The 22,819-nt window shown below is 42.8% G+C and overlaps 1 protein-coding gene across 1 annotated transcript; it reads right to left on the bottom strand.

The window, feature by feature from the left end:
- Positions 1–1,195: 1,195 nt before the first annotated feature.
- Positions 1,196–19,095, bottom strand: cdc42ep4b (CDC42 effector protein (Rho GTPase binding) 4b). The gene is made up of 2 exons (XM_030754989.1): positions 18,917–19,095; positions 1,196–5,014 (listed from the first exon to the last, which is right to left on the bottom strand). Exon 2 carries the CDS (start codon positions 4,849–4,851, stop codon positions 3,847–3,849), a length of 1,005 nt encoding a protein of 334 aa, XP_030610849.1. The 5' UTR covers positions 4,852–5,014; positions 18,917–19,095; the 3' UTR covers positions 1,196–3,846.
- Between the last annotated feature and the right edge of the window lie 3,724 nt (positions 19,096–22,819).

Genomic DNA, 22,819 nt, shown 5'->3' on the forward strand with positions numbered 1-22,819 from the left:
CGAGCCTAAGTCTTTTTTTTTTTTTTCTTTCTTTCCTCCAGACTATTCAGACTCACTCAGGCAGCTTTTTTCCTGCTGTGTATGGACGGCCTTACAGAGAGCTGCCAAACAGAAAAGAAATCAGAGCAGGTTTTAATTAAACTGCTCTGATTCCACCACTGGACTCCAGGCGCTTCTGGACAGCAGTGAAAGAAGCATTCAGAATATTTAACATTGAAGAAAGATTCCAATACCAGTTATTCAGGTTTTTAAAATCCTACATAAGTGAAAGGCCATAAAATGTAAACGCGTTTATTATTCATGAGAAGTGTCACAGTGAATAGTGTCGAGAACTAGAAGAGTCGAGGAGTGGGACTGTTGAGTAGTTTCAGCTCTGAAATTTTTAATAACAGTAAAAGGAAGTGGTATAATGGGGGGTGGGGGGGGGGTGTAAAGGTGCTATAATAAACTTTTTTTCCTTTCTTGTAGAGCAGACATGTTGTTAGAGACGTTAGTATGTGTTAGCCCTGCTACAGACTGGAAACCTGCCCCCCCCCCAGCAGGAGAACATGGACGGATGGTTTAAATGTCTGAATTGTAGTCGGGTACAAAGTAGCATGAAGTTGAAGTACTCCCTCAAAACTGTATATTTAGCAGCCTAAATGGTTTGCTTTGGTGCAGTCCTGCAGTGAATGTACTCAGTTAGTGCTTTTAGACAGTCACACCAAATGAAGCTGATTTCATCTGTCCACACATGGACTGAAAAAGCCAACAGGTCATGAAGCAGCTGTTTACATTTCTCTCCATAACTGTCCTGAACCCAGAGAGCTCCACGGAAGCTCAGTCTGAGAGCAATGAAGCTAATACTGTTTATCATCACATATCCAGATCCAGAAACCACATTTATACTAAAATATATATAATAAAACAATGTATCCATCTACACAGTTCATTTACTTCTCTTTATAAATCTAAACCATTTAATCTGCTAATAACATAAAAGAGAAAATGTGTCAGTGTTGTGTATCGGCCCAGCATGTATTTGTTTCATTTAAGAGTTATGTGTGTAGAATAATCTCCTTCAGCAGCTCCCTGTTTGAAATCTGACCTTCATGTAGACTGATTATTATGGATGTGACCACTTCAAACTCAGAAGTCTAAAACTGACACAGCCCGCAGTGACAGACTTAAAAGAGACGAAACAAAAGCAGCTCGGTCACAGTGAAAGATTATCAGCTCTCTCTTTTATTGAAAAATATAGCTGTTATTTCAAAGAAAGGAAAGTGAAGATAAATATATTAATATACTGTAAAACCAGAATATGAACAGGGAAAGAAAACAGTCCATACTTGGCGTATCGCTGCAGCCGGTGGGAAAAAGGGAAACCTTCCTTAGCTGAACTTTGAGCTGTTTCACTGCTGCTTATCTTTTTCTGCTGCTCGCCACACCATCGCTGTCAGGGGTGGAAACCTCTAAGCAGACCTGGGGCACAGTGTGTTTGCACATCCTTTTACATGCTTTATTCTGGCCTACTTAGGAGTTTCCCACAGAGAAACACGACAAATGCCACAAAGTTAAGATCATTATAAGAAAGTATTTCAGCATAATTTTGTACACTTTTCTGTAATTTTCCATCTGGATTTTCCAAATTCTCCAGCAGTCAGTGTTACAGACGGCAGTGCAAACACAAAGTTTCCTTCTTAGTGTGTTACAGTCGCACTGCTGGTAACAGTTTGTTCACTGTGATCACTGATGGCATTATCTATATGGACATTACTCAATCAAGAGATAACAGCAAATGAGGAGTGTTTTTTTTTTTTTTTTGAGTATTAATTTCTTGGAGATGAACATGAGGGATCTCATCACCCCCCCAAAAAATCCAAAAACTACAGGTTGCAGAAATGATCAACAAAAGACATGTTAAGATTTGGCCCATATACAAAGAAATATAAAAGAGGTCTATGATGCATCTACACAGGAGCAGAAAAACCAAATGTGCCGCTAACACTACTACAGCAGCCCTGAGAGGGTCTTCTCTCCTGGCTTTGGGACTGAGGAGCAGCGGAGCCTGGAGCTGCTGTCAGCGTGACCTTTGACCGACACAGGTGGGGGGGTTGAGTGCCACATTTCCTTCTATTCATCTAACCAACTGTAACCAGACTTTCACACAAAAAACAAACCAAGAAAATATCCTGGCAAGAAAAAATAAAATTCACATAAAAATAAAAAATGGACAGACAGATTTTTCCACTCAGGATTTCTGTACACTTGGCAACTTCCTCGGGATCGCCTCGAGTTTCAGACAACATTACAACAACCCACAGCAGAATAATACACCACCCTGACTCTACACGCACAACCCCGCATCAATGCCACTACAGGAAATCCCACACTACCATCTGTCTGATGTGGCAATTAGTTTTTTTACTCAGACTAAAAGAAAAAGGTCAGACATTAATCATGGATATAAGAAAGTAAAGTACACCTCTTTGTGTCTAATTTATATCCTACTGAGTGAAGCCAACTAAACAGAAAGAAGCCAAGCAGCCCACCTATCTGTTTCTGGAGCAGTTCCAGCTGGTTGGGGGCCAATATTCTCACATTTAATGGCCAGACTGGGAGAGGCCAGATGATTGGTTGATTTAATCATCTACCATATAAATTTGGTTGGGCAGAGGAGGTGAGTATCATCACCTGTGGGGCCAGCTGGGGAAGTAAATTCTCTCCTCGCTGCTCTACCCGATGTCCGTCGTTTAACTAGCGGTCCTCTAACAACACTTCAAACATGCGATTTCCTTTCTCTGCTCTTAGAGACAAGCTGGGACGCGTATCTAGAGAGAGGACATGTTTTTGACAGAGCCATAAATGGTAATTATATGGTGGCAACTCCCTTCAGAAATGTTTTACATCTCTCGACTGACCTGCTAATCCTACTTCGGTTAAAAAGCAGAGTGAGAGGTGTGACAGACACACACATATTTTACCACAATCACAGTTCCTGTCTCGCTTTAAAAAGGTCCAAGAATCATAACACTTACAAAAGGCCTCTTTTTGACAAGTCACTTATTTTCCGTATTAAATAAAAACTCATTAGGCCCTGTGATGAACATGGGAGCAGGAATGATTTACAGGATTTAAGTGCAATTTCACAAACTTTTCACCAAAGAAGACGTTCTGTCTGAAGTACCATTAAGATGTTGCGTAGATGCACAAGAAATTTAAGATATGTCAAAAAAATTTTTAAGATCTCGGAGTGCACATTAAAAATCATCCATCCCTTATGAAAACAAATGAATAAATATTGCAACTGTCTGCGCATAAAGAATGCAGATACTCCCAAAGAGAAATAACAAAATAGTAATCGACCCACTCAGAATACAACAGGCTACTGCAGACTAACGCCCGCATACTGTATGCAGATACAATAAAGTAGAAATAGCATAAATCAGACCAAAGTCAGAACGTTCTCTGTTTAGTGTCTATGTCCGAACAGGGTCATTAAACTGCGTATTCACTCTCACTCTGGGATTGAAGCCGTCTGGGTTTCACTTCTCGTCCTTCCACAGATCCACACATTCACAATCTCACAATGTCCTAACGTCCAATCTCACCTCTTCTGTCGCTTTAAATAATGTGTGTGAGACTCTTTACTAATGGTTTGCAGCTGCTTCTTCTTCTTGGTTAAGGGTTTAGGCAATACTTTTTTTTTTTTCTGAAAATGGAGAATTTACATAACGAGTAAACCCGAGTACTTCGAGAGAGCCGCTCTGTGAGCCAGTCAGCCGGCACTCTACTGTACATTTAGCTCACATCCCCTAGCTACAGCATGGTGTCACGATGTTTAGTGTCCTTTACAAACGTACAAGTCTAAACTCTAATCTCATCATCATCCTCATCCTCATCCATGAAGGTGAAATCTCTCTCTTCTTCCCCACGTGGGGAACTGTACTTTGCGCTGTCCGTGTCACCGTCATGGAGGCGGTAGTTGGGTTTCTCCTCAGAGCCAGAGCTGGACACGGAGCAGCTATCCACGTTGTGGTGGTTATTCTTGGTTTGTAGCTCAGGGGTGTAGGGATCCAGCACGGCTCTTTGCTGGTACATGCCGCGAGGAGGCCTTGCAGGGGCCCGCTCCTCTGCATCATCATCATCTATGTGGGGAATGAGGGAGGGTGATGCATGGCCCTCGCTACCCTTACCTTCCTCGTAGCCAAGATCATCCTCCTCCCAACCCTTCTTTTCCATGACGCTCAAGATGTCCCCGAGCATCGAAGGCCCCAGGTCAATGTGGAAGGACATCATAGACTCCGCATGCTTCATCCCACCTCCTTTGGGCATGGATGGAGGCAAATCTGTAGGTTCCCCAAAATTCCGTTCATCGAGTTCTGCATCGAGCATCGCCATCGCTGCTGCTCCATTTACCGGCTTGCTTTCGAACTCATTCAGCTTCTTCACGGGGCTGGAGGAAACGCTCTTCGGCAACTGGATGCCTCGGTTAGTACCCTCATCGTTTAAGTATGGCAGGGATATGGCGTTTTTCACAAACTGTGAAGAGCCAGCTGAAGGTGCCATCATATTGTACTCGTACTTGTCTGCCCGGTTGACAGACTGAGATCGCTTGCTGTTTCTGAAGGTGCGGGACAGCAGCCCTGGTTTGGAGCCTGGGGAGCCCTGCTTTTTGTCTTGCTCCCTGGGAGGTTCTCCTGAACGCGTGCTGAGAAATGAAGTGTCCCCAAAGGCATCCCCCCCTCGGCCCACGTGCATGGTGTGACGGAAGTCCCCCAGAGGAGCACTGATCATCTCTGCGGTCAGGTCGGCCCGAGACCTCCGCTTTGACTGACTGGAGTTGCTGACCAGCTGCTTAAGAATGGGCATGATCGCAGCCTTTCAGTTATGATCCACGGGCAGAATTCAAACTAGGACCTGAAGGTGTTCAGAAGAGTTCCTTTCAAAGTTTTCAGCAATTCTAAAATGTTGTCAAAGCACACGTAACTTCAGGTGTCTGAGCAGAGCCATTCTGGTCCTTGGTTGAATAAGCCTATGAAGAAGAAGAAGAAGAACAGAGAGCATTAAAACCATATCAGCAGTTGGCAGGCAATGAGAAAACAAGTAAGCAAATGCCATTATATGAGTTAAAAATGTAACATCCTGCTTTGAATGGCTCTGTCTATTCATTTCTCATTACTCACTATTGCATAAAACGCTCTCTTCTGATCTCCATCAAGCATGGAAAGTTTGGTAGCCGGAGTTTCAAAACGAAGGCTCACTTGAGTGGCTCTAAACGAGAAAAATGTTTTCTATCCACAAGACTGAGGGTGTTATGTAATGGTGAAAAAGGCTTTCTTGTACAAAGCTCAAAGTACCGTCACCTTCCTCCAACCCAGTCACAATAGCCCTTGTGAAATTTTACCATGGTGAAGTTCATTCCCATTCAAATGAGTTCAATTCATCTGATACATTTTTGAGCTTTTTATATAAAAAAAGAAGTCTAAGGCTGCTGTTGCAATCTGCTTCTCATGGGCTGCAGTGCCTGCCATCACTGCTGTGCTTTAGTTCCCATTTAGACCCCTGGCTGTTACATAACCAGCAAGACACAGGATACTGTGAGCTGAAGCAGTCGAAGCTGGCAGGAATAAAAGAAAGAGGGAGGGAAAAAAGAAGAGTGAAGTGGAGCAACATCTCTTCAGTATGGATCGACTTACAGCACAGTTCAGAAAACTCCGACTGCAGTTTGTTCTCACCCCCCTGTCTCCAACAGATAAATTGTTTCCAAAAACTGCTTCTTATGTTATTCTCTCCTTTTTGGAGTTTGTCTTTTTAAGCCCTGAAGGCAACACTGAGCACTTCCAACAGGGTATTTTGTTCAGTATTAATTTGTTTTTCATATAACAGACATCAATCAGCACCTTTCAGTGCATTTGTAGAGACGAATGTTTCTTCACAGGTCAGGTGGATCTTTTTCATTGCCTTTGACTTAATAGGATGGATAGGATATAACTCATTTCAATCCTTAGACCAAGCTGCCCTTAAGACACGTGAACCTTGAAACGTGATCTTAGACCAGAATCGAGTGGAAAAGAGGTTTAAACACCCACTTATGTGCTAGCAAGAGTCTACTAGCTCCATGTGTTTCTGACATTAACAATGGCTTCAATTGTTTAAGGCAGACAGAAATACCATTACTCTCAGTGTTTTCAAACTCAAGCTGAAGCCCACGCTCTAGGCCTGCATGCGTATCCCCCCATGAATGAAAGAGGGCTTCACTCAACAATATTCCAAAGGAACGTCACCCATGAAAACATTTGCATCTCTGACAAGAACCCATTCAATTGGAAAGGGAACTGATGCACTAGAGGGAACAGAGGGGGGTTTGATAAATGATAAAAGCTAGTGCTCTTTTTTTTCCCACAGACCATCCCCAAAGAGAACTGAATTCTATCCACTGCCAGTTTTATCTTCTATATTCAACAGCTTCATTCAGGATTTCTTCAGTAGCTCTGCTGCTAATGGGACAGACACACTGTTCTCACAGTGGCTGAACAAAGACCAAATGTAATAAGGGTAGTACTCCAAAAGCTTATTTTCCTGTTCTGTTGTAAAAGCTATTTGAGTTCAAGTTCACACCCATATATGTGACAACTGGAAAGAGCTTACTGTTACTAAAGCTATTTACGCTGCAACCGGGTGCCAAATTACAAGATTATAGCTTAAAGCAAACAAACACCACCGATATCCCTTAGAGCAGAGGCACCGTTGTTAAATTAATGCAGTATGATCCATCACTGGGTAAACCCTTTATTATTTCATGTATTGTACAGTTGCCCATTAGTATCTGCTGCACAAAAGGCTGCTGAATGTGTGACTGACCGCTAAAGACAACTCATCATCTGAGATGATCCTCCCCGCCGTGCTGTATTTCTCTATGGCAACGTCAGAGCTGAGCGCTGGCTACCAAGTGGGCTTCCTGTCTCTAAGCTGACCAGAAACAGCACGAAGGATTTTATCCCCTACACGGAGAGATCATTCCAGCGGGTTAACCCTTCCTGGTGACCACGCGCCGGGCAATAAGACAACGTTCACAGTGGGGCGGCTGAGGGGGAAAGCTTTTGATGTGGCGTGTGAGTAGAAGACTTGATTCCACCTCAGCATAAAAGATGTTCTCGAATATCAAAAGGTGCGACCCTCATGCCTTCAGTCATTCTAGGAAATGGCTCATTTTATGCCTTAGGGAGCCCCTCGGTGTTTGATGAGGAATAGTTTCAAAACCCCGCAGGGTCATCAAGACCCCATTATTGTGGCTGTGACAAAAAGATGAAGTATGACCTGCCTGCAGTCCTGTCACACTCATTTTTGCCTTTCAGTACTTTGTAAGAAATACATTATGAGAAGTGACACTGTCATTGGCACGATCCTGTTTCAAAATAACATCCAGAGTGCTTCAGTGCTCTGCATATAAATCAGCTGCTCTGTTAAATGTTGTCTTGTGCAGAAAAGGATGTTTTCTTTTAGTCGTTTTTGGAAATCTGTCCAAGCTGACATCAAATATATGCAGTTATCTTTGAGCAAAGGCTGAATCAGTACTTAGACTGTTAAATGATCAGTAACAACTGTCAGCACTATAAAGATATTCTGGAAGAGCAAACAGATCCAGGGGCTCCTTCTCTTTCCTGCAGGTGAGCAGGAGCATCTTCCTGTTTGGTTTTCCGTTTCCAGGTGACAGACCTTTGGACGTCTCATTTTATTACTGTGTTAGATCAATGAAGTAAGTGATCTAACTACATCTAAACAGAAACTAGTCTAAAGAGAAAAACACTGTTATACCTTGTGTTGAAAATCAACAGGTTAACCAGCGACTCCTGTCTGACCTGCACACGCTGACAGTCCAGCTGGGGGCAAACTTCCCTCTCAGCTCTCTTTCACAGAGAATATCACATCACCATTGAATGCTACTGATGCAAACACAAAGCTACGTAAGCTGGATGTGTTTGTGTCAGGGCACGCAAAAATGTGATGATACTGTCTAGTTTGTTTTAGATGAGAATCAGTTTTTTTTGTGTCAGCCAGTGACAAAGCCTTTATGTAACCGAGTCCCACATGACTCCAGCCTGAACTGAGACAAGCGGTGACAGGGCCATGAATGATTAAGAGCATCTTGTGTCGCCAGCAGACTGTGATGTGGGCAGAATGACATCACAACAACCAACACGCTCAGCAGCGCTCGGCGTCACACTTGTAATCCTTAGGATCACAGGCGCTGCGCCGTCCTCGGCGAGCCTCTGCCACTTTCTCTGCTTCCACCCAGTGAGGAGGAGCAGAGGCTTCGGCTGTCGCTCCAATACCAACCGTCACGTTACACCAACAGACCTGCGGACTGTGCACGAGTTTCTGTTTTTGTCTTTGTCTCCAGTTAAATGTTTTAAAAGTCAGATGGCGAAACAGTCTATCATTTATTCACGAGGCGGAGGCCTTCATGTGAATATTACAAGGAGTCAGGTGAAGGGTAAATTCAAACCTTGTTATTTTTAATACTAAAATAATAAGCACATATTTAAGCATGTGATGCTCACCACACTGCCTATGCTGTCTCTGCAATAAGAAAGCCTCTGCTCCGTATAACCTTGAACTATCGGTCTCCATAGTTCATTCCTATTGTCAGCGTCATTGATATGCAAATGAATATTCAAGTTAGCAAACGCCATCTATGACACTGCTAATCAGTTAATCAATGGGGCTGCCTAACAATGGGGCATTCTTAACTCAAACTGACAAAGAAGAAATTTCATTTGCACTTATTTTGTCAGGCTCCAACCTTCTCATCAAACCTCTGATTCCCACGGGGGGGTGGGGGTGTTAAAAGCACTGAAATAATCAGACACAGAGAAGAAAGAGGTGCTGCTGAAGCACTTAAAAACAACAGGAAATTATTTATCTTACTTTACAATCATGTGAAGCTGCTCAAAACTATTTTTTAAATGAAACAGAAACAAAAATATTATTAAATCCTGAGCTAAAACTAAAGGATTAGGAGAACTCATCAACTATGTATGAATCTGATTTCGACTCACATCATGTAGCTGCAGCTCATTAGCAAAGCCTCCCTCTGACTTCATGGTGCTTTTTCATGTGCCTCAAAGTTTCCTCCAAGCAAATCTACTTACTTTCCTTAACTCAGCACATAGATAATAAATAATAAATATAAACACGCTGTTTGTTTTGGCCTTGCTTCGCCTGCTCCCCCTGCAAATGGAACCTAAAAGTGAATCAGAACTGTATCTAAAAACACGCAACACCATAAGACAGCAGTAAAAGACTTTGACGTGATTTTCTACCATAGTGCACTCTGCTGCTGACAGCAACAATGTAAATAAACTATCCTTTTCTTCTCCTCCTCAGTTATTAGAACCGACCACATAAGGAACCTGTTCTTCCTGTTTAACTTCATTCCTCGTCGCCTGGCTCTGAGGCGAGTCTTGATGAATAGCAAAAATATCCTGAACACAAACAGGCAGAGTGTTAAAGGAATGGCCTCACCACATATACATGCACAGGTAGAACTGATACAAAGTATGATTTCATGGCAAATGGATCCCACTAATGTAAACACATCTGTAGCACCCTACTCACTCATTCAAAAGCATATTTCTGAGAGGAAACAGTGAGAAATGTTTAGTTGTACTAAAATCGTTTGCGGTGAAGTAAAACAGAGCAATAAAAGCAGTTTAAGTGATAAAAACATGAAACCGAAGCACACTGTGACCATCGCAGGGCGGCGCGCTCTTGCCTTTTTTGGACGGTTACGAGCAAATGCGTCGCTGTAGCCTCTGCGCTGGTTCAATTCCCATAATTCCTGTAGCCAGGGCGCTACACTTTACAGATCCCAAGGAATATCAAGTGAAACTAAAGCTGTTTTTGCATGTGAGAAGCTGAGAGACTCACTTCAGGACACTGAAGTAAGGAGAGTACTTCAGACATGTCGTCACTGGAGGAAAGACTTGGCTGTGTTTAGGTGACAGTGCTGTGATGGTAGAGCATGCAGAAGGCTGGCCATGCTGTATGACACCTGCACACTGCTGCGAATGGCACTGGAAGTGTCTGCATGGACTTTGTACTGAGGAGCTCGAAGGTTAAAGACTGACTCTACTGAACATTCGTATTCTGACATGTCCCTCACTGGGCTCGACTTTGAGTAAATCACTTCTTACTTTTAATATGATTTATGCAGGGAAACAACCAAGAGTTTGCTGGTGCTATTCTGTTGACCTCTTTTTCACTTAACTTGCACTTAAAATTGTGTTGTGTACATTTTCTATGCATATGGTGGAAAAAGTTTGGCAACCACTATTTTAATCAATTATTAGTATATAGTTTCATCATATTCCAACGAGGCAGACTTGAAAGTCCCTGAATTAGAAAATGCTGCTTGTTTGACCTTAAAGCTGAATACAATGGTGGAAAACACCCAGTACTAACAAAACCTTGATTCATTCAGAGCTCCTAATTAGCAAAATGTGGCTTATACTTACATAATTCATGTGTACTGCTGGATTAAACTCTACGCCCCGAAGTATTATCAAATTACAGACCTTTCCTAAAAATAAAATAGTTATCCTAAATAATACCTAGATTTTTTTCTTTAATAAAAAAATAAACATGCATAAAGGTTATATAATGTAGGAGTTGCCACCATCGTGTCATAAACACTGCAACCTCGAGCGCAGGCTGTAATTAGACAACAGAGGCAGAGAGGAACCGTGGAAAGGTGTGTCAGGACGTTACATAATTTGGGCAGACTTACCAAAAAAAAAAAAGAAAAATTGTGCCAATATTCAAATACAGGTATGGTTTGTGCAATCTGAATTAGAGATGCAGGTAACACAACAGCTTCAAGATACCTGAAACAAATAGACTTGGACAGAGGTCAGAGATGAGCTGTTTAGGTCACTCCTGAAATGCTAAGTGGCTTTAGGCGTTTAGGAGTTCAAACAATCGTGCCACAAAAACATACCTACATCAGCATGACTGTTGCCCAAGGTACCACGGGCCCTCTGTGTGGAAACTGTAGAGCATCAGCCTCCAGGGCCCCACTGCCACCCAGGCAAAAACAAAAACACAAGGGGATTAAAAGCAGCATTTTCAGCATGAGCGAATAAAACCAGCGTGTCTGGGCTAGCCCTCTGTGGTGCGACAGCTAACGCTACACCACCGTCCATCCAGAAACCACAGGCAAACCGGCCTTCCAAAGCCCCACCAGCTAGCCCTCTGACCGACTCCAAAATACATTTTTTTATACACACCCAGTACTCCCAGTAACACAGTCACCACGTGACTATATTGAGTGATATTGGCTTTTAATCTTTACAAATCCTCACATCCAGCAGCAGAGGACAAGCTTCCAAGCAGTTCTTTGTGTTTCCAGTCAAACTTGCCTTTTATAAATCTGTTATTCCTGCATGGCTGGACAAAGCAGCAAATGTTGGGTGGGCTGCCATGCTGCGCCCTAGCCAAAGAGAGAGGAGAAAAATGCTGGCTCAAAATCAAACAGATAGATAATGAACATGTTCCTTGATTAAAAAATAAGCCTCTGCCCAAACAAGTCTACCGAGAGTTTGTTTTGAGGAAGAAAAAAAAAACCCTCCTCTCGGTGTATGAATAATATCCAGAGCATAAATGAGAGGGAGCAAAGCCTTTCCCATGTGAAGCAATATTACCTCAGGGACTTGTGCAAAAAAAGAGAAGGAACAGATGGATTCACTGAAGAGAAACACATCCTCAAAGGGGTGGCGGAGGGTGTCACCATGTTGGATTTGCTCAGTCATGCCAGCTCCGTGACAGACGTTCTTTCACCGTGTCCTGCATGAAATGTACCCAAGCCCTCATTATGCCTACATTGGATGGCTTGAACTATGCTCTGTGTGTGTGTGTGTGTGTGTGCACGTGAGAGTACATGTCTAATTAATCACCAAAATCCTCCCCATCAGTCTCTAACACACAGACAGCATTCACGCGCGGTACCAGAGGTCAGGATCTGAGCCAAGTGGCTGAATTGACTGTCCAATTCTGGATGGTGAAACAATGCAGAATTTCTACTGAGCATTGTTTTGTAGAAGACAAAGAGAAAATAATGCTTTGTTGTCACATTTGGCTTAAACTATAGTTAGAAAGCTTAAACAGTTTACTGGCCGTACTGGCTGCCTCTTAAAAATGAGCCCGTGGGGAAAACAAAAAACAGCATTACCAAAAAGATAATCCAGCGCCAGAGAGCCGAGCTGAACACATACACGGGCGCACACACTCTGTGGTAAACGCAGCAGGAGGCCTCTCAATGTGACTGGAAGATAAGTGACCGTTTTCTGCTCTGCGTCAGTTTATCAGCAGCTACTGGCTTTTTTTTCCCCACTTTTTTTAATCAGCAGCCTCTCTGCTGCAGTCAGACACACAACCTGGCTATAAAGGCCTTAGGCAGAGAGCCCCGGCTAACAAGATGAGTTAATAAACCCCCTTGGTGTTCACTTTAATGACACTAATGGCAGTCAGCTAAACACTCACTGACGAAAGAGAACACCCAGGCCCACAAACATAGCCACTTCAACAAGATAACAGCAATTCACAACAGCTGAAAAATGTCGTAATGGGCAGAGATAAAAAACTGGAACACGTATACAGCTCCTGTGCTCCTAAAGCACATTGTTAGCTTAATTGCATCCTTCCTTGATTTACCTACATCCACTGTGATTTTGGTAGTGCTGTGTGTGTGTGTGCTTGCTGTGAGTGAGCATGTGTTTAAGTTCTTACCAGCGTGACTCTTCAGGAATGTTCACACACGGTTAAATTACATCTCAGCAGCTCAGTCTGGGCCGGGCAGTCTTTATAGCCAAAGTGTCCAATCATCACCCTTTCTGACTGCCAATATCTGATATCAGCTAAATATCGCATCAAGATCATCCATCAGCATAACCCTAAGGTCAGATCACTCTGACCACTGTGTGTAATAATGGGTCACGTACAATACGACCATAGCAATTAAGTTGTAATCAATAACCTTTTTGACAAGTACTGTAAACGCCATGAACTCAATGGAAAAAGGAGATGTGAATTATCTGCTTTATGTTGTAAATTAAATACATCTGAGAGGTGGGTCAGAAAGAACATGCAATTAAAATGTAACCATTTAGGAACAAATCTTAAACATCGGTTAGCAAGAAGAGAGAAAAAGCCAAAAACCAAAGAGCTCCTGTGCAGCACTGCCTGATTTTCTCAGTAAAGGCTGTGAAGCATCATCAGCATCATCTTACCACAGTTCATCTGCCTTTGATTTGGTTTTCTCAAAGCCGTTTGGCACACTACTTTGATTTGGCACTCCAACAACTACTTTGATTCCCTGGAAGCTGCAGCATGAAGTCTTAATTAGTAGACTGCATACACACGGCCTGCTGTGGGTGTGAACAATAACTTTAAATTCCATCAACCTCAAAGTCTCAACTACCATAAATAGGCTCAAGGGTCATCGGGGAGAACTGGCCTCTGCCACTGCCTCACACACCCACCCACACACACACACACACACACACACACACACTTAAAATAAAAATACACAAGTATACACACAGACCCACACCCACACAGACACACACACACACACACACACACACACACACACACACCTGTTGGTTCCCAAACCTCTGACAAAATTCTCTGTAACTGAGAGCCAAGCAAAGTCACACAAAGTACAATAGAGAAAAGCAAACAATGGAGAGGAAGGTGCAAACCAAACCCTTATGGCACACCCAAACCCGCACGCACACACACATAAAGGAAACAGATTAATGCAGATACACTCACACAGGGCGATCCATGTAAATAACACTGATTCACATTCATTTAACACAAAAAGACAAAGGAACAAAGGATCCTCGTCTTCTATTAAGGTACTGCAACTTCATCCTAGTCCATTCACAACACAGAACTGCTAACCTGGAAAGTCCTCTATAGGCTCAGGCAGGAAGATGTGTGATTCTCACAGGATTATCAGACATGCATGACAAGAGCCCACAACAGCCCATGTGACTGTTCCCATTTCCTGAACTTGCTTCCTTGCATGACTTTGTCATCTGGTAGTAACAGCGGTGACCAACAGAGCTGCTCTGTCCTTTCAGTATGCTTAAGGCTGAAACCACCCGTTTGTGTGGCCATACAAGGCTGCAAAACCAAGATGGAGCAATGGACTGTAAAAAAGGCCAAAGCCTGGAACACCACCAGTTACTGTGGGTCTTTTTACAGTAAATGATCCAAGCCTACAAGAGTCAAGACATACAATGCATGACTAAATCTTGTTGCTGTTGTTGTTGTGATTAAGAATAAGTAAAAGGACATAATGCAGTCATAACAGGTTAATGATGAACCTACTGACGCATGTTTACACACATTTCTGCCATATCACCAGGTGATGATGAGGAGGTTCAACCCTAGCTCGAAAAAGGTAAACAGGTGTCAATGACAATGCAACTCTATGCTGTTACACACCACGCTTCAGCAGCAGTGCACTGGCTGCCAGAGGAAGAGCTAACATAACATGAAAGAAGCTAACAGCAGCTAACAGTATATGATCCAAGCCTATGTCAACAATCATGGGTTGACTGGGGCAGCATTAAGGTTTTTTTTCCCCCCAATGGCACGTGAAACCGGAGCTCCCAGAGAAAATCTGTGCAAGCACAGGGAGCTCATGCAAACTCCACACTGAAGAGCCTGGCTTCGAACCCAGGACCTTGCTGTGAACCACCAGAGTGACAAGACTTTATCTGTCTCCACATGCACTTAGTCAGTCTGGTCAAAAACTGCTGCAATACATTTCACAAAGTAGATTTGTGTAACCACACAGTCCAACAACAGGATTTCAGATTATGTGATTTGGACACGTGTGCCACCCTGATGCTAGTGCTGTTGTGCTGTTCTTCCACATAACTGAAACCAAAGACAGTACTCTGAAACTTCGCAACATGGGATGACCCCGCCAAGCTGGCCTTATTGGAACCACCTTATGTCACGCATGCCAATTATCCAGACTGGTTTGTAGCTTTAGGTGCCGTTTACACGAAGCCGTTTTCACTGGAAACGGTGTCGTTTTGATGCGTTTCAGCCTTTCGTTTACACGATGGCGTTTCAGAAACGATCCGCGTTTACACGAGGACATGTGAAACGATGAAAACGATGTAGTTCCCATGCCAGGCCACAAGTTGGCGTTGGTTTTCTCTTTGCAGTTTGTTTACGCAAGACGCGCATGCGTGGAGTGACACAGTAGGTAGTGCGGCAAATTGTTCATTACTTACAAAACGGCCAATGTGAGAGGTTTTGTGTGGACCGATGATGAGGTTGGATCGCTGCTGCACACAACGCTGAATTACAAAACGGTAAAAACACAGGAAAAGCATAAGAAGCACTCGTGAATCCGCGAGTACTGTTTATCAGTTTGCGCGTGCGCGAAAAACTGGCCGTCGCAACCATAGTGCGCATGTGCGAGTCGAGCGTTTTCAAATCACCCCGGTTTCAAGTGTTTACACGAAAACGCAAGCCGGTGCGTTTCTGAAACGCTCCACTCTGGACCCCGTTTCTGAAACACATCGTTTTCACTCTGTTGTCGTGTAAACAGAAGGGCGAAACGCATCAAACGACACCGTTGTCGTGTAAACGCAAGGCCGAAACGCATCAAAACGACACCGTTGTCGTGTAAACGCAAGGCCGAAACGCATCAAAACGACACCGTTTCAAAATGAAAACGGTCTCGTGTAAACGGCACCTTAAACAACTCAGTTTAAGACATAAACAATGACAGGTGATGCAAAAATGTGACCATGCTGTGCTAAAATGTGCCATAAATCCTCTATTGAACAAAACATATGGCGTTTTGAAGACTGTGTGTCAGTAAGTTGAGTTGACAAACTTTTCACATTTTCACACAAGGACAGAAAGCTGTCAGTTTTTAGCTATGCAAACTAAAGATTTTCCTGTTGAACTGGTTATGTCACGCTGATAATCAGAGAATGCAAAGCTATGATGATGGTGAGTCCGGTGCATGGGGCCTGTTTGGAAAACAAAGTGGACTCTTCTTCTGGGAACAAACACACAAACACACAGCTGTGAAATGCAACGATTAGCTCGGGTTTGTCTCTATGCAATTATTTCTAGAGCATAGATGTAAACATGGTTCAAGCTAAAAATATGTCTGCATGTCCTAAATTTGCATGTGGACAGTTGGATACGTTTAACTCTAAATCAAATAACACACAGAAACAGCATCATTTCATGATCCCAGCCACAAATGTTGCAGCTTTGTGTTTTACAGACAGAGACTGAGGGGTTAATGTGTTTCTCTCAGTGTTAAATATAATTTGCCAAAAGCCTGAAGACGCTGATAAAATATTGGACTTTGCTTTGCTTTCCATATCAAGCCCGTTCAAAGGTTAAGGCAAACATCCTCAGCGTGACTGCTCTTCAAAGACACGGCTGCTTTCTTTGCAGGTGGGGTGAATCCTGTTGTTGTCTAAGACTGAACAGCTTTCCTGGGGGAGTTCAACATCTCCAGAAACAGCAGCTGAAATTGTGTTCCAGAGGAGTGCTTTTTTTAAATGTAAATCCAAAGGTATTAATTCACAGGAATGACTCAATAATGACCTTTTGCTTTCTGCAAATTGCCCTCTTTGTGCCAAATGTCAAGACATTTTCTCATCATTACCTGTCAGTCTCCCATGGAGCTTGGGATAAAGGTGGACGAGCAAACAATTTACAAGGCCATTTCCTAAGGCATGGGAATATTGTTCCAAGCTGACACATCTGCCTCCAGTTAACCAATTTATATTTATCCCCCAGTAAAAACAAAAAAGAAAAATGTTTCTGCTCGTACATTAAACCTTCACATAATATGAAATCCAGACACACAAATAAAACAGCAACTCTGTTCACAAGGAAATGAAATGCCCTCCATTTTTTTTTAATAACTACATGAGAAACTGCCTGAAGTTAATGTTTTCATGCACGAGTCTAAATGCATGTCCACAGCCCCCATTCCTGCACTCCCTCTTTCTAATATAAAACTGTAATGACCTCACCACAGCCAAGAGTTGGGAAAGTAGCCAAGTTCCTCAAAACAGAGCAGGAGTATCCTCCAGAGGAAACTCAGAGAGCCTCCATAGCAGAAAAAAGCACAGTCAGAGATGACACATACCCCCACCCCCCTCTACTGTGGAGAGGACACAATAGAGCTCGATGGTGAGATATCTGCCTGGCAGCTCTGGAGAAGCCATACAGTAAGTAGCTGAAAGGCCTGAAGTGTGTGCAGTAATGCAGCACTGTTGTCACTGGAAAGAAGACAGAGAGGCGAGAGGATGCCAGGAAAAAAGTGGCAATGCTGGCAGGATGGTGATCAGTCAGCGTCGAAGCTAGGCCAAGATTTCTCCAGACAACTTCTCAGATGTAAAGACGACAACTATTTCTGCACCTGTCTAATTTCTTTGATTACAGAGTTCTCCGTGCAGAGTATGTAAATGATTCATGGACCAAAATGACAAATAGACACCAACCTTTGGTCTCCTGTTACGCCATTGCTCTGTGTTTGTGTGTAAGACAAGGGCAACAGTCACACAAAGACAACACCAGACCCAAGCTCATCAGTCAAACCGTCCTCTTACTATTGTCCAGGCCGACAGTTTAACAAGCGTGAAGCGCTGCCGATGAGTGAGGAATAATGAAACAGAGCGGTATAAAACGGGCCTGCAGACTTTATGGACGGTGTAGTTAAAGTCAAGCACACACTATACAGCCTTCATTTAGAGCATGATGAATGAGGCCGGGCATGTACACAGCCACTGTGGCACTTCTTACAGCAAATTACTCAGTTCATCAGGCGAGGATGATGACTGTAAGAGGCAAGTGCCAAGTCTTTAAACTCAAACAGGAAAAAGTCCCTAATGTCCAGGAAGGTGGACACATTTGTGTGCCAGAGATGGGGTGAAAATAGCTGTTTAGCTTGTAGAGCTTCTGCTGGATTCCCAGAGCTTTGACTGAGATCCCACAGCTGCAGTATTAATGTTACGTAACTCTCACTGAAGAGAACTGATGCTCATACAACCATCTGCCCCCGCTCTGATTAAATCATGACCCGTCCTGTAGCCAAATATAGTTATTTGGGACGCTTTATTCAGACTTTGCAACCTAGTTTCAACTCTGGGGTATCTACAGACTCACTGAGTAAGTTGTTACTGATTGCAATCTGAAAGTTCACAGTTTGTGGACTTCCAACACTTTCTGTGTTGGTGAGCCCAGTTAATTCCTTTCATGAGCTTTTTGTAGGTTTTGGCTCAAAACCAAAAAAAATGTTGCAACTGTAATAAATCATACATACCTGGATTTCTTATAAATGTTAAAAAAACAAACTCAAGAGATCCCATGACATGTCTAGCTCTGCGCAGCCATGATTCAGGCTGAAAGCACAGCAAAGTTTCTAATAGCAAAGTTTCCAGTGACTTAGCATGATGATCAGGCAGGATATTTGTAATAAAAAGTACCTTTTAGTGTCTAATTCTGGTCCATTAAGGTGTTTTAAACTTTTAGCGTGTTATGGTTCGCCTCTGTACCTCCCCAGCCTTCTCCAGGCTGATGGAGGACTCAGAGAGGGCTCACTGCTGGGGCTCGGTGAGACTGCCAGGCTCTGATTGTCCAGGAGCAGATGACATTCAAATGAGATGCAGATTTCACTCAGTTTGCTTTACTTGAACCTACGCAGCTCCTCCGACCCCACAAAGTAGTCTGGAAACTATCTTCAACACCCTGACTACACCCGGAGGATGAGTAAAGTCGTCACTCGTCATCAGAACAGCCCTGAATACGTGTAATACAACAAAAACATCAGTGCCCACCCTTCACTACGACAGCGGCCACAAAGAAATGTTACCTTTCCTTAAGGTCCACGCGGTGGCGAAGTTTCTGTCCCACTCAACTTTCCGTAAACACCGCGGAGCTGCGAGGGGCTGAGCTGCAACACATTTACTTTAGTGTCCTTTCAAAGAGAAGTCACGGAGTTGTAGCAGGACAGTCCGACACTGGCGCTCCCAACGTCCGTTTACTTTGCATCTGTGTGGCGCACAAAGCGGCCCTCCTTACCCTCCCCTCCCGCGCCGGAGAGCACCACCTCCTGCTGCGGTTTAAAGGGCCAGAGCGCCATTTATCCACAACTCCAAACAATAGCTGGGCCTTCCAGCGTAGGGCTCCCAAACCTGACCTCATGAGTGGAAGAGGTTCTGTCCAGAGCTAGCTGACTGGGACTAATTACTGTGAAGTAAAAACCTTTAAACGCTTGAGGGAGAAGCACCCAGCAGTGGCTTTCTCTACCACATGAGCTATCAGGAGAAACTGGTTACAGCAAGACTCTGCTGAGCTCAAATGCAACCAAACTTGCCTCCTGGCACATCTAAACCATCTAAACCAGGATCTAAATACGGATTTAAAAGATTGTGTTCTGAACAAAGACATGTACTATTCCCAAATGCTGCACCCATATCGGCTCCATAAAATGACAACTTATTATGATTAGTCTTATTTTTCATATAAATAAAGATGCATAATCTTAGTTTTAGAAGATGATTTGTTTAAACCGGACAGAGCTTCATATAGTCAGTAACACATGAATCAATAAATCATCTATCTTGAGAAGAATGGGGATACTAATATGAAAACAATATGCTTCCTCACTCAGCCTATTAGCACATATAAAAGCACTAAATAAACGAGCACCGCTGCTTTCAAAGATACTAAATTTCAGAAATGTGCAGTTAGTGCAAGAGCATACAATTACAACAGGAATAATGTTCTTCGCTCTTATAATTTGTACCATTAGAACAAATGTAGTGAAAAGTAGCCAATTACTATAATTAAAGGTCCAGGCATATTGATTTATGTTATCACTAACTCATAATAGCCATGGAGGTAATTCGGTTAGACATAGCACCCTTTTCTCCAATTATTTCTGACAATTTCCAGATTACATTAAAAATGGCCTTTAATTTCACACGCACAAAGCAAATTTACAATGTCTGATGTGTAAATCATTCAGGCTACATATAAATGAGTGTGTGTGTGTGTGTGTGTGTGTGTGTACAGCAGTCATCTGGGTCTCAGGTGTGAACTTTAATTCTCTTCTGACGCCCACCTGTCTGTCAAAGCCTAATTTGCCCACCTGTAAATATCATTATGGCTGATATTTTAACACGACGAGCCAATTAGTGGTGCATTGTTTCATGGGATACTCTGAGTGTGTCAGAACTTCAGTGGGGTTGGGCAGGAACATGACACTTCGGTGGCAGATTTCCCCGAAGCAGGCCTCTTGTTCAGTTATTGCTTCCTTGTGTGGCTCTCTGTGTTCTTTGTTATATACTGCATACAGCCTAGAAGACTCCAGTAAATATGGACAAAAGGTATTCTCTTGTAAAAGCTTTTCAACTGAGATAGAAATAATTGTGAGTCCTTCCAACAATTTCAGCAATTTATGTCACAATTTTCGCATCCCTAAGTCTTGTCTGAACCACACACTGTGGAAAGCAGTGCCTTTTCAGACTGCAAGAAGAAGATTGGGGTTCTCTGGGGCAAAGGGACTCACTAAAATGGCCATTTTTGTGCTCTTGTCCATAATGTACATTAAGTCAGAAAACAATTTGAGCTTGCAACAAAGAGTACATTAGAAAGGCATTCATGAACAGCACAGAGGGAACATCCTATTTCTCAAATTAGTATCCTTTCTCCAACTGTCAGTATATCCTCTTCAAATCCCCAAGCCACACTCAGTGAAGCTCACAAATGAGGCAATTAAATTCAGGGTTTCAAACTCCTTTGAACTACACCTTCTGTCTGAATCCTTTAATATTCTGACTGAGGGTTCTCAAACTCATCAGGGCTATTTAGCACCTTGGGCTCCCTTTTTAAAAAGGGACCACCAGCTCGCTCTTATCTGTCAGTCATTTCCTGAGGGGCAGAAGAAAGAGAGAGACAGAAGGAAATGAACATTTCAACAAGTGAAAAACCTCCCGTCTGTGATTCTTCTGTTGGAGGGAAATTTCCCATGTGTTTTCAAAAAAGGGATTAGCGCTCTGGACGCTCTTGTTCCAATTCCCCGTCCAATCCTATCCCATCTAATCTCTTCTCTTCTCACGCCTATGTGTTTAGTAGGTTAGCGCTGGATCAAGCGACTGTGACTGTGATACAATTAGCATCTAACACCATCTGACACTTTCGTACATGGGCTTTTGTTTTACTGCCTCTACTCATAGCACATATATTTTCAGTGCAGCACCTATATCTTGCATAGATAGGGGGTATCACTTCATGTACAGTCACAGGGGTCAAAGGCCCAACTAAGGCAGTTTAATCGGGGTTATCTGGGAATATGGAGAATGCTGAAGCAGTGAGGATGGGACTTTGTAACCAGATAACAGGATTTCACAGAATTTTCATTGATCCAATTTATTTCTACCCTGAGTAACACAAGGTTAGGTCAGATGTGATTTCATTTAGTGACGAGCCATGGACAGATCCCAAGTGCTTACAGAACAAATTTGTACACAGAGTACTCCTGGCACTGTGCACTCTAAAATGTCATGTTTTCTTTAAAGGTTTTTATGACATACAGTGTCACAGTGAATAATGTTTAGAGTTACGATGTCCATTTGTAAGAATGCAAGGGGTTACTTTCTGAGTCAGAAGGAAAACTATGAGCCATGAAGTCCAGTTTGAAGTGTCTACATGTATTATGTGTTCCAGCATTGCGTCATACCAAGTCCTCAGAAGTGTGTCACTGCACTCATTTTTTTCCAGTCTTTACAAATAGAAGGGTAACAGAGTTAACACCATTAACTAGACTCTAAAAGCTACGAAGACTGAATGTTAACAAACACAATCATGACCTTATAACCCTTCAATCATTTGCTGTGGTGGTGTTTATTAAGTATCCCTGCTTCCCAGCCCGGAGACTGGATCTGGGAAGCTAAGCCAAGCCCTGAACCATTGGTGAGATATAGGAGTTATACAGCCACACAAGAGGGATGGAGTGGATAGTGATCAGTGTGTGGGCCTGGATTTGCACAATAACAGGACTGCTTTGAATATCTCTCCTTTGTCAGTAGGATGTGCGGTGGTCCAATCATTGTTCTACCTCACCTTTTACACACAAACCCAGAAAGAGACAGATAGGTGAGCTATAACAGAATGTCACAGTATACCAGCATCAGCTAGAGATAATGTTTGTATTGATATCATGTAATATACATTTGATAATAAACTCCAATGGGAATACTATTAGGTCAAAACTACCATAGTACTATCAAGTAGTAGTATAGTACTTCAGTACTATTAATTTGCCAAAGAAAAGAAAACACACTAAATAAACAAAATTAAGACAATTATGTTTGTCCAATTTTTTTATAGACACTATGATAATATTGTTAAGGAATGTAGGGAAAGGCTATTATGCAAGCATTTGGCTAAATCATAGTTTATTTATAGTCCCACAACTGTGATTACACAAGAGTAGGGTGGATTATGCACACATTTGTAGGACTGCTGTAACATTTGGGCGGCTTCTACTTTTTCTTGTACCATTACTGAATAAGAGATTACTGCAATCACTGTGTGTGTTACTGTGATAGAGAGCGTGAGTGTGTGAGAAGGTTCGCAGTGGAAATAGAGTAGATGGACGTGCAGCACTGGGTTGTGACAAAAGTTTGTTACTTCTGAACATTCTCAGTGAAATGAACAAGCAGGGAGGTTATATCCCATCAGCACCTCTGTTTTCATGTTCCCCCTCTTC

Source organism: Archocentrus centrarchus, chromosome 19 (genome assembly GCF_007364275.1).
Source record: "Archocentrus centrarchus isolate MPI-CPG fArcCen1 chromosome 19, fArcCen1, whole genome shotgun sequence".
In the NCBI taxonomy this organism is placed as follows: domain Eukaryota; kingdom Metazoa; phylum Chordata; class Actinopteri; order Cichliformes; family Cichlidae; genus Archocentrus; species Archocentrus centrarchus.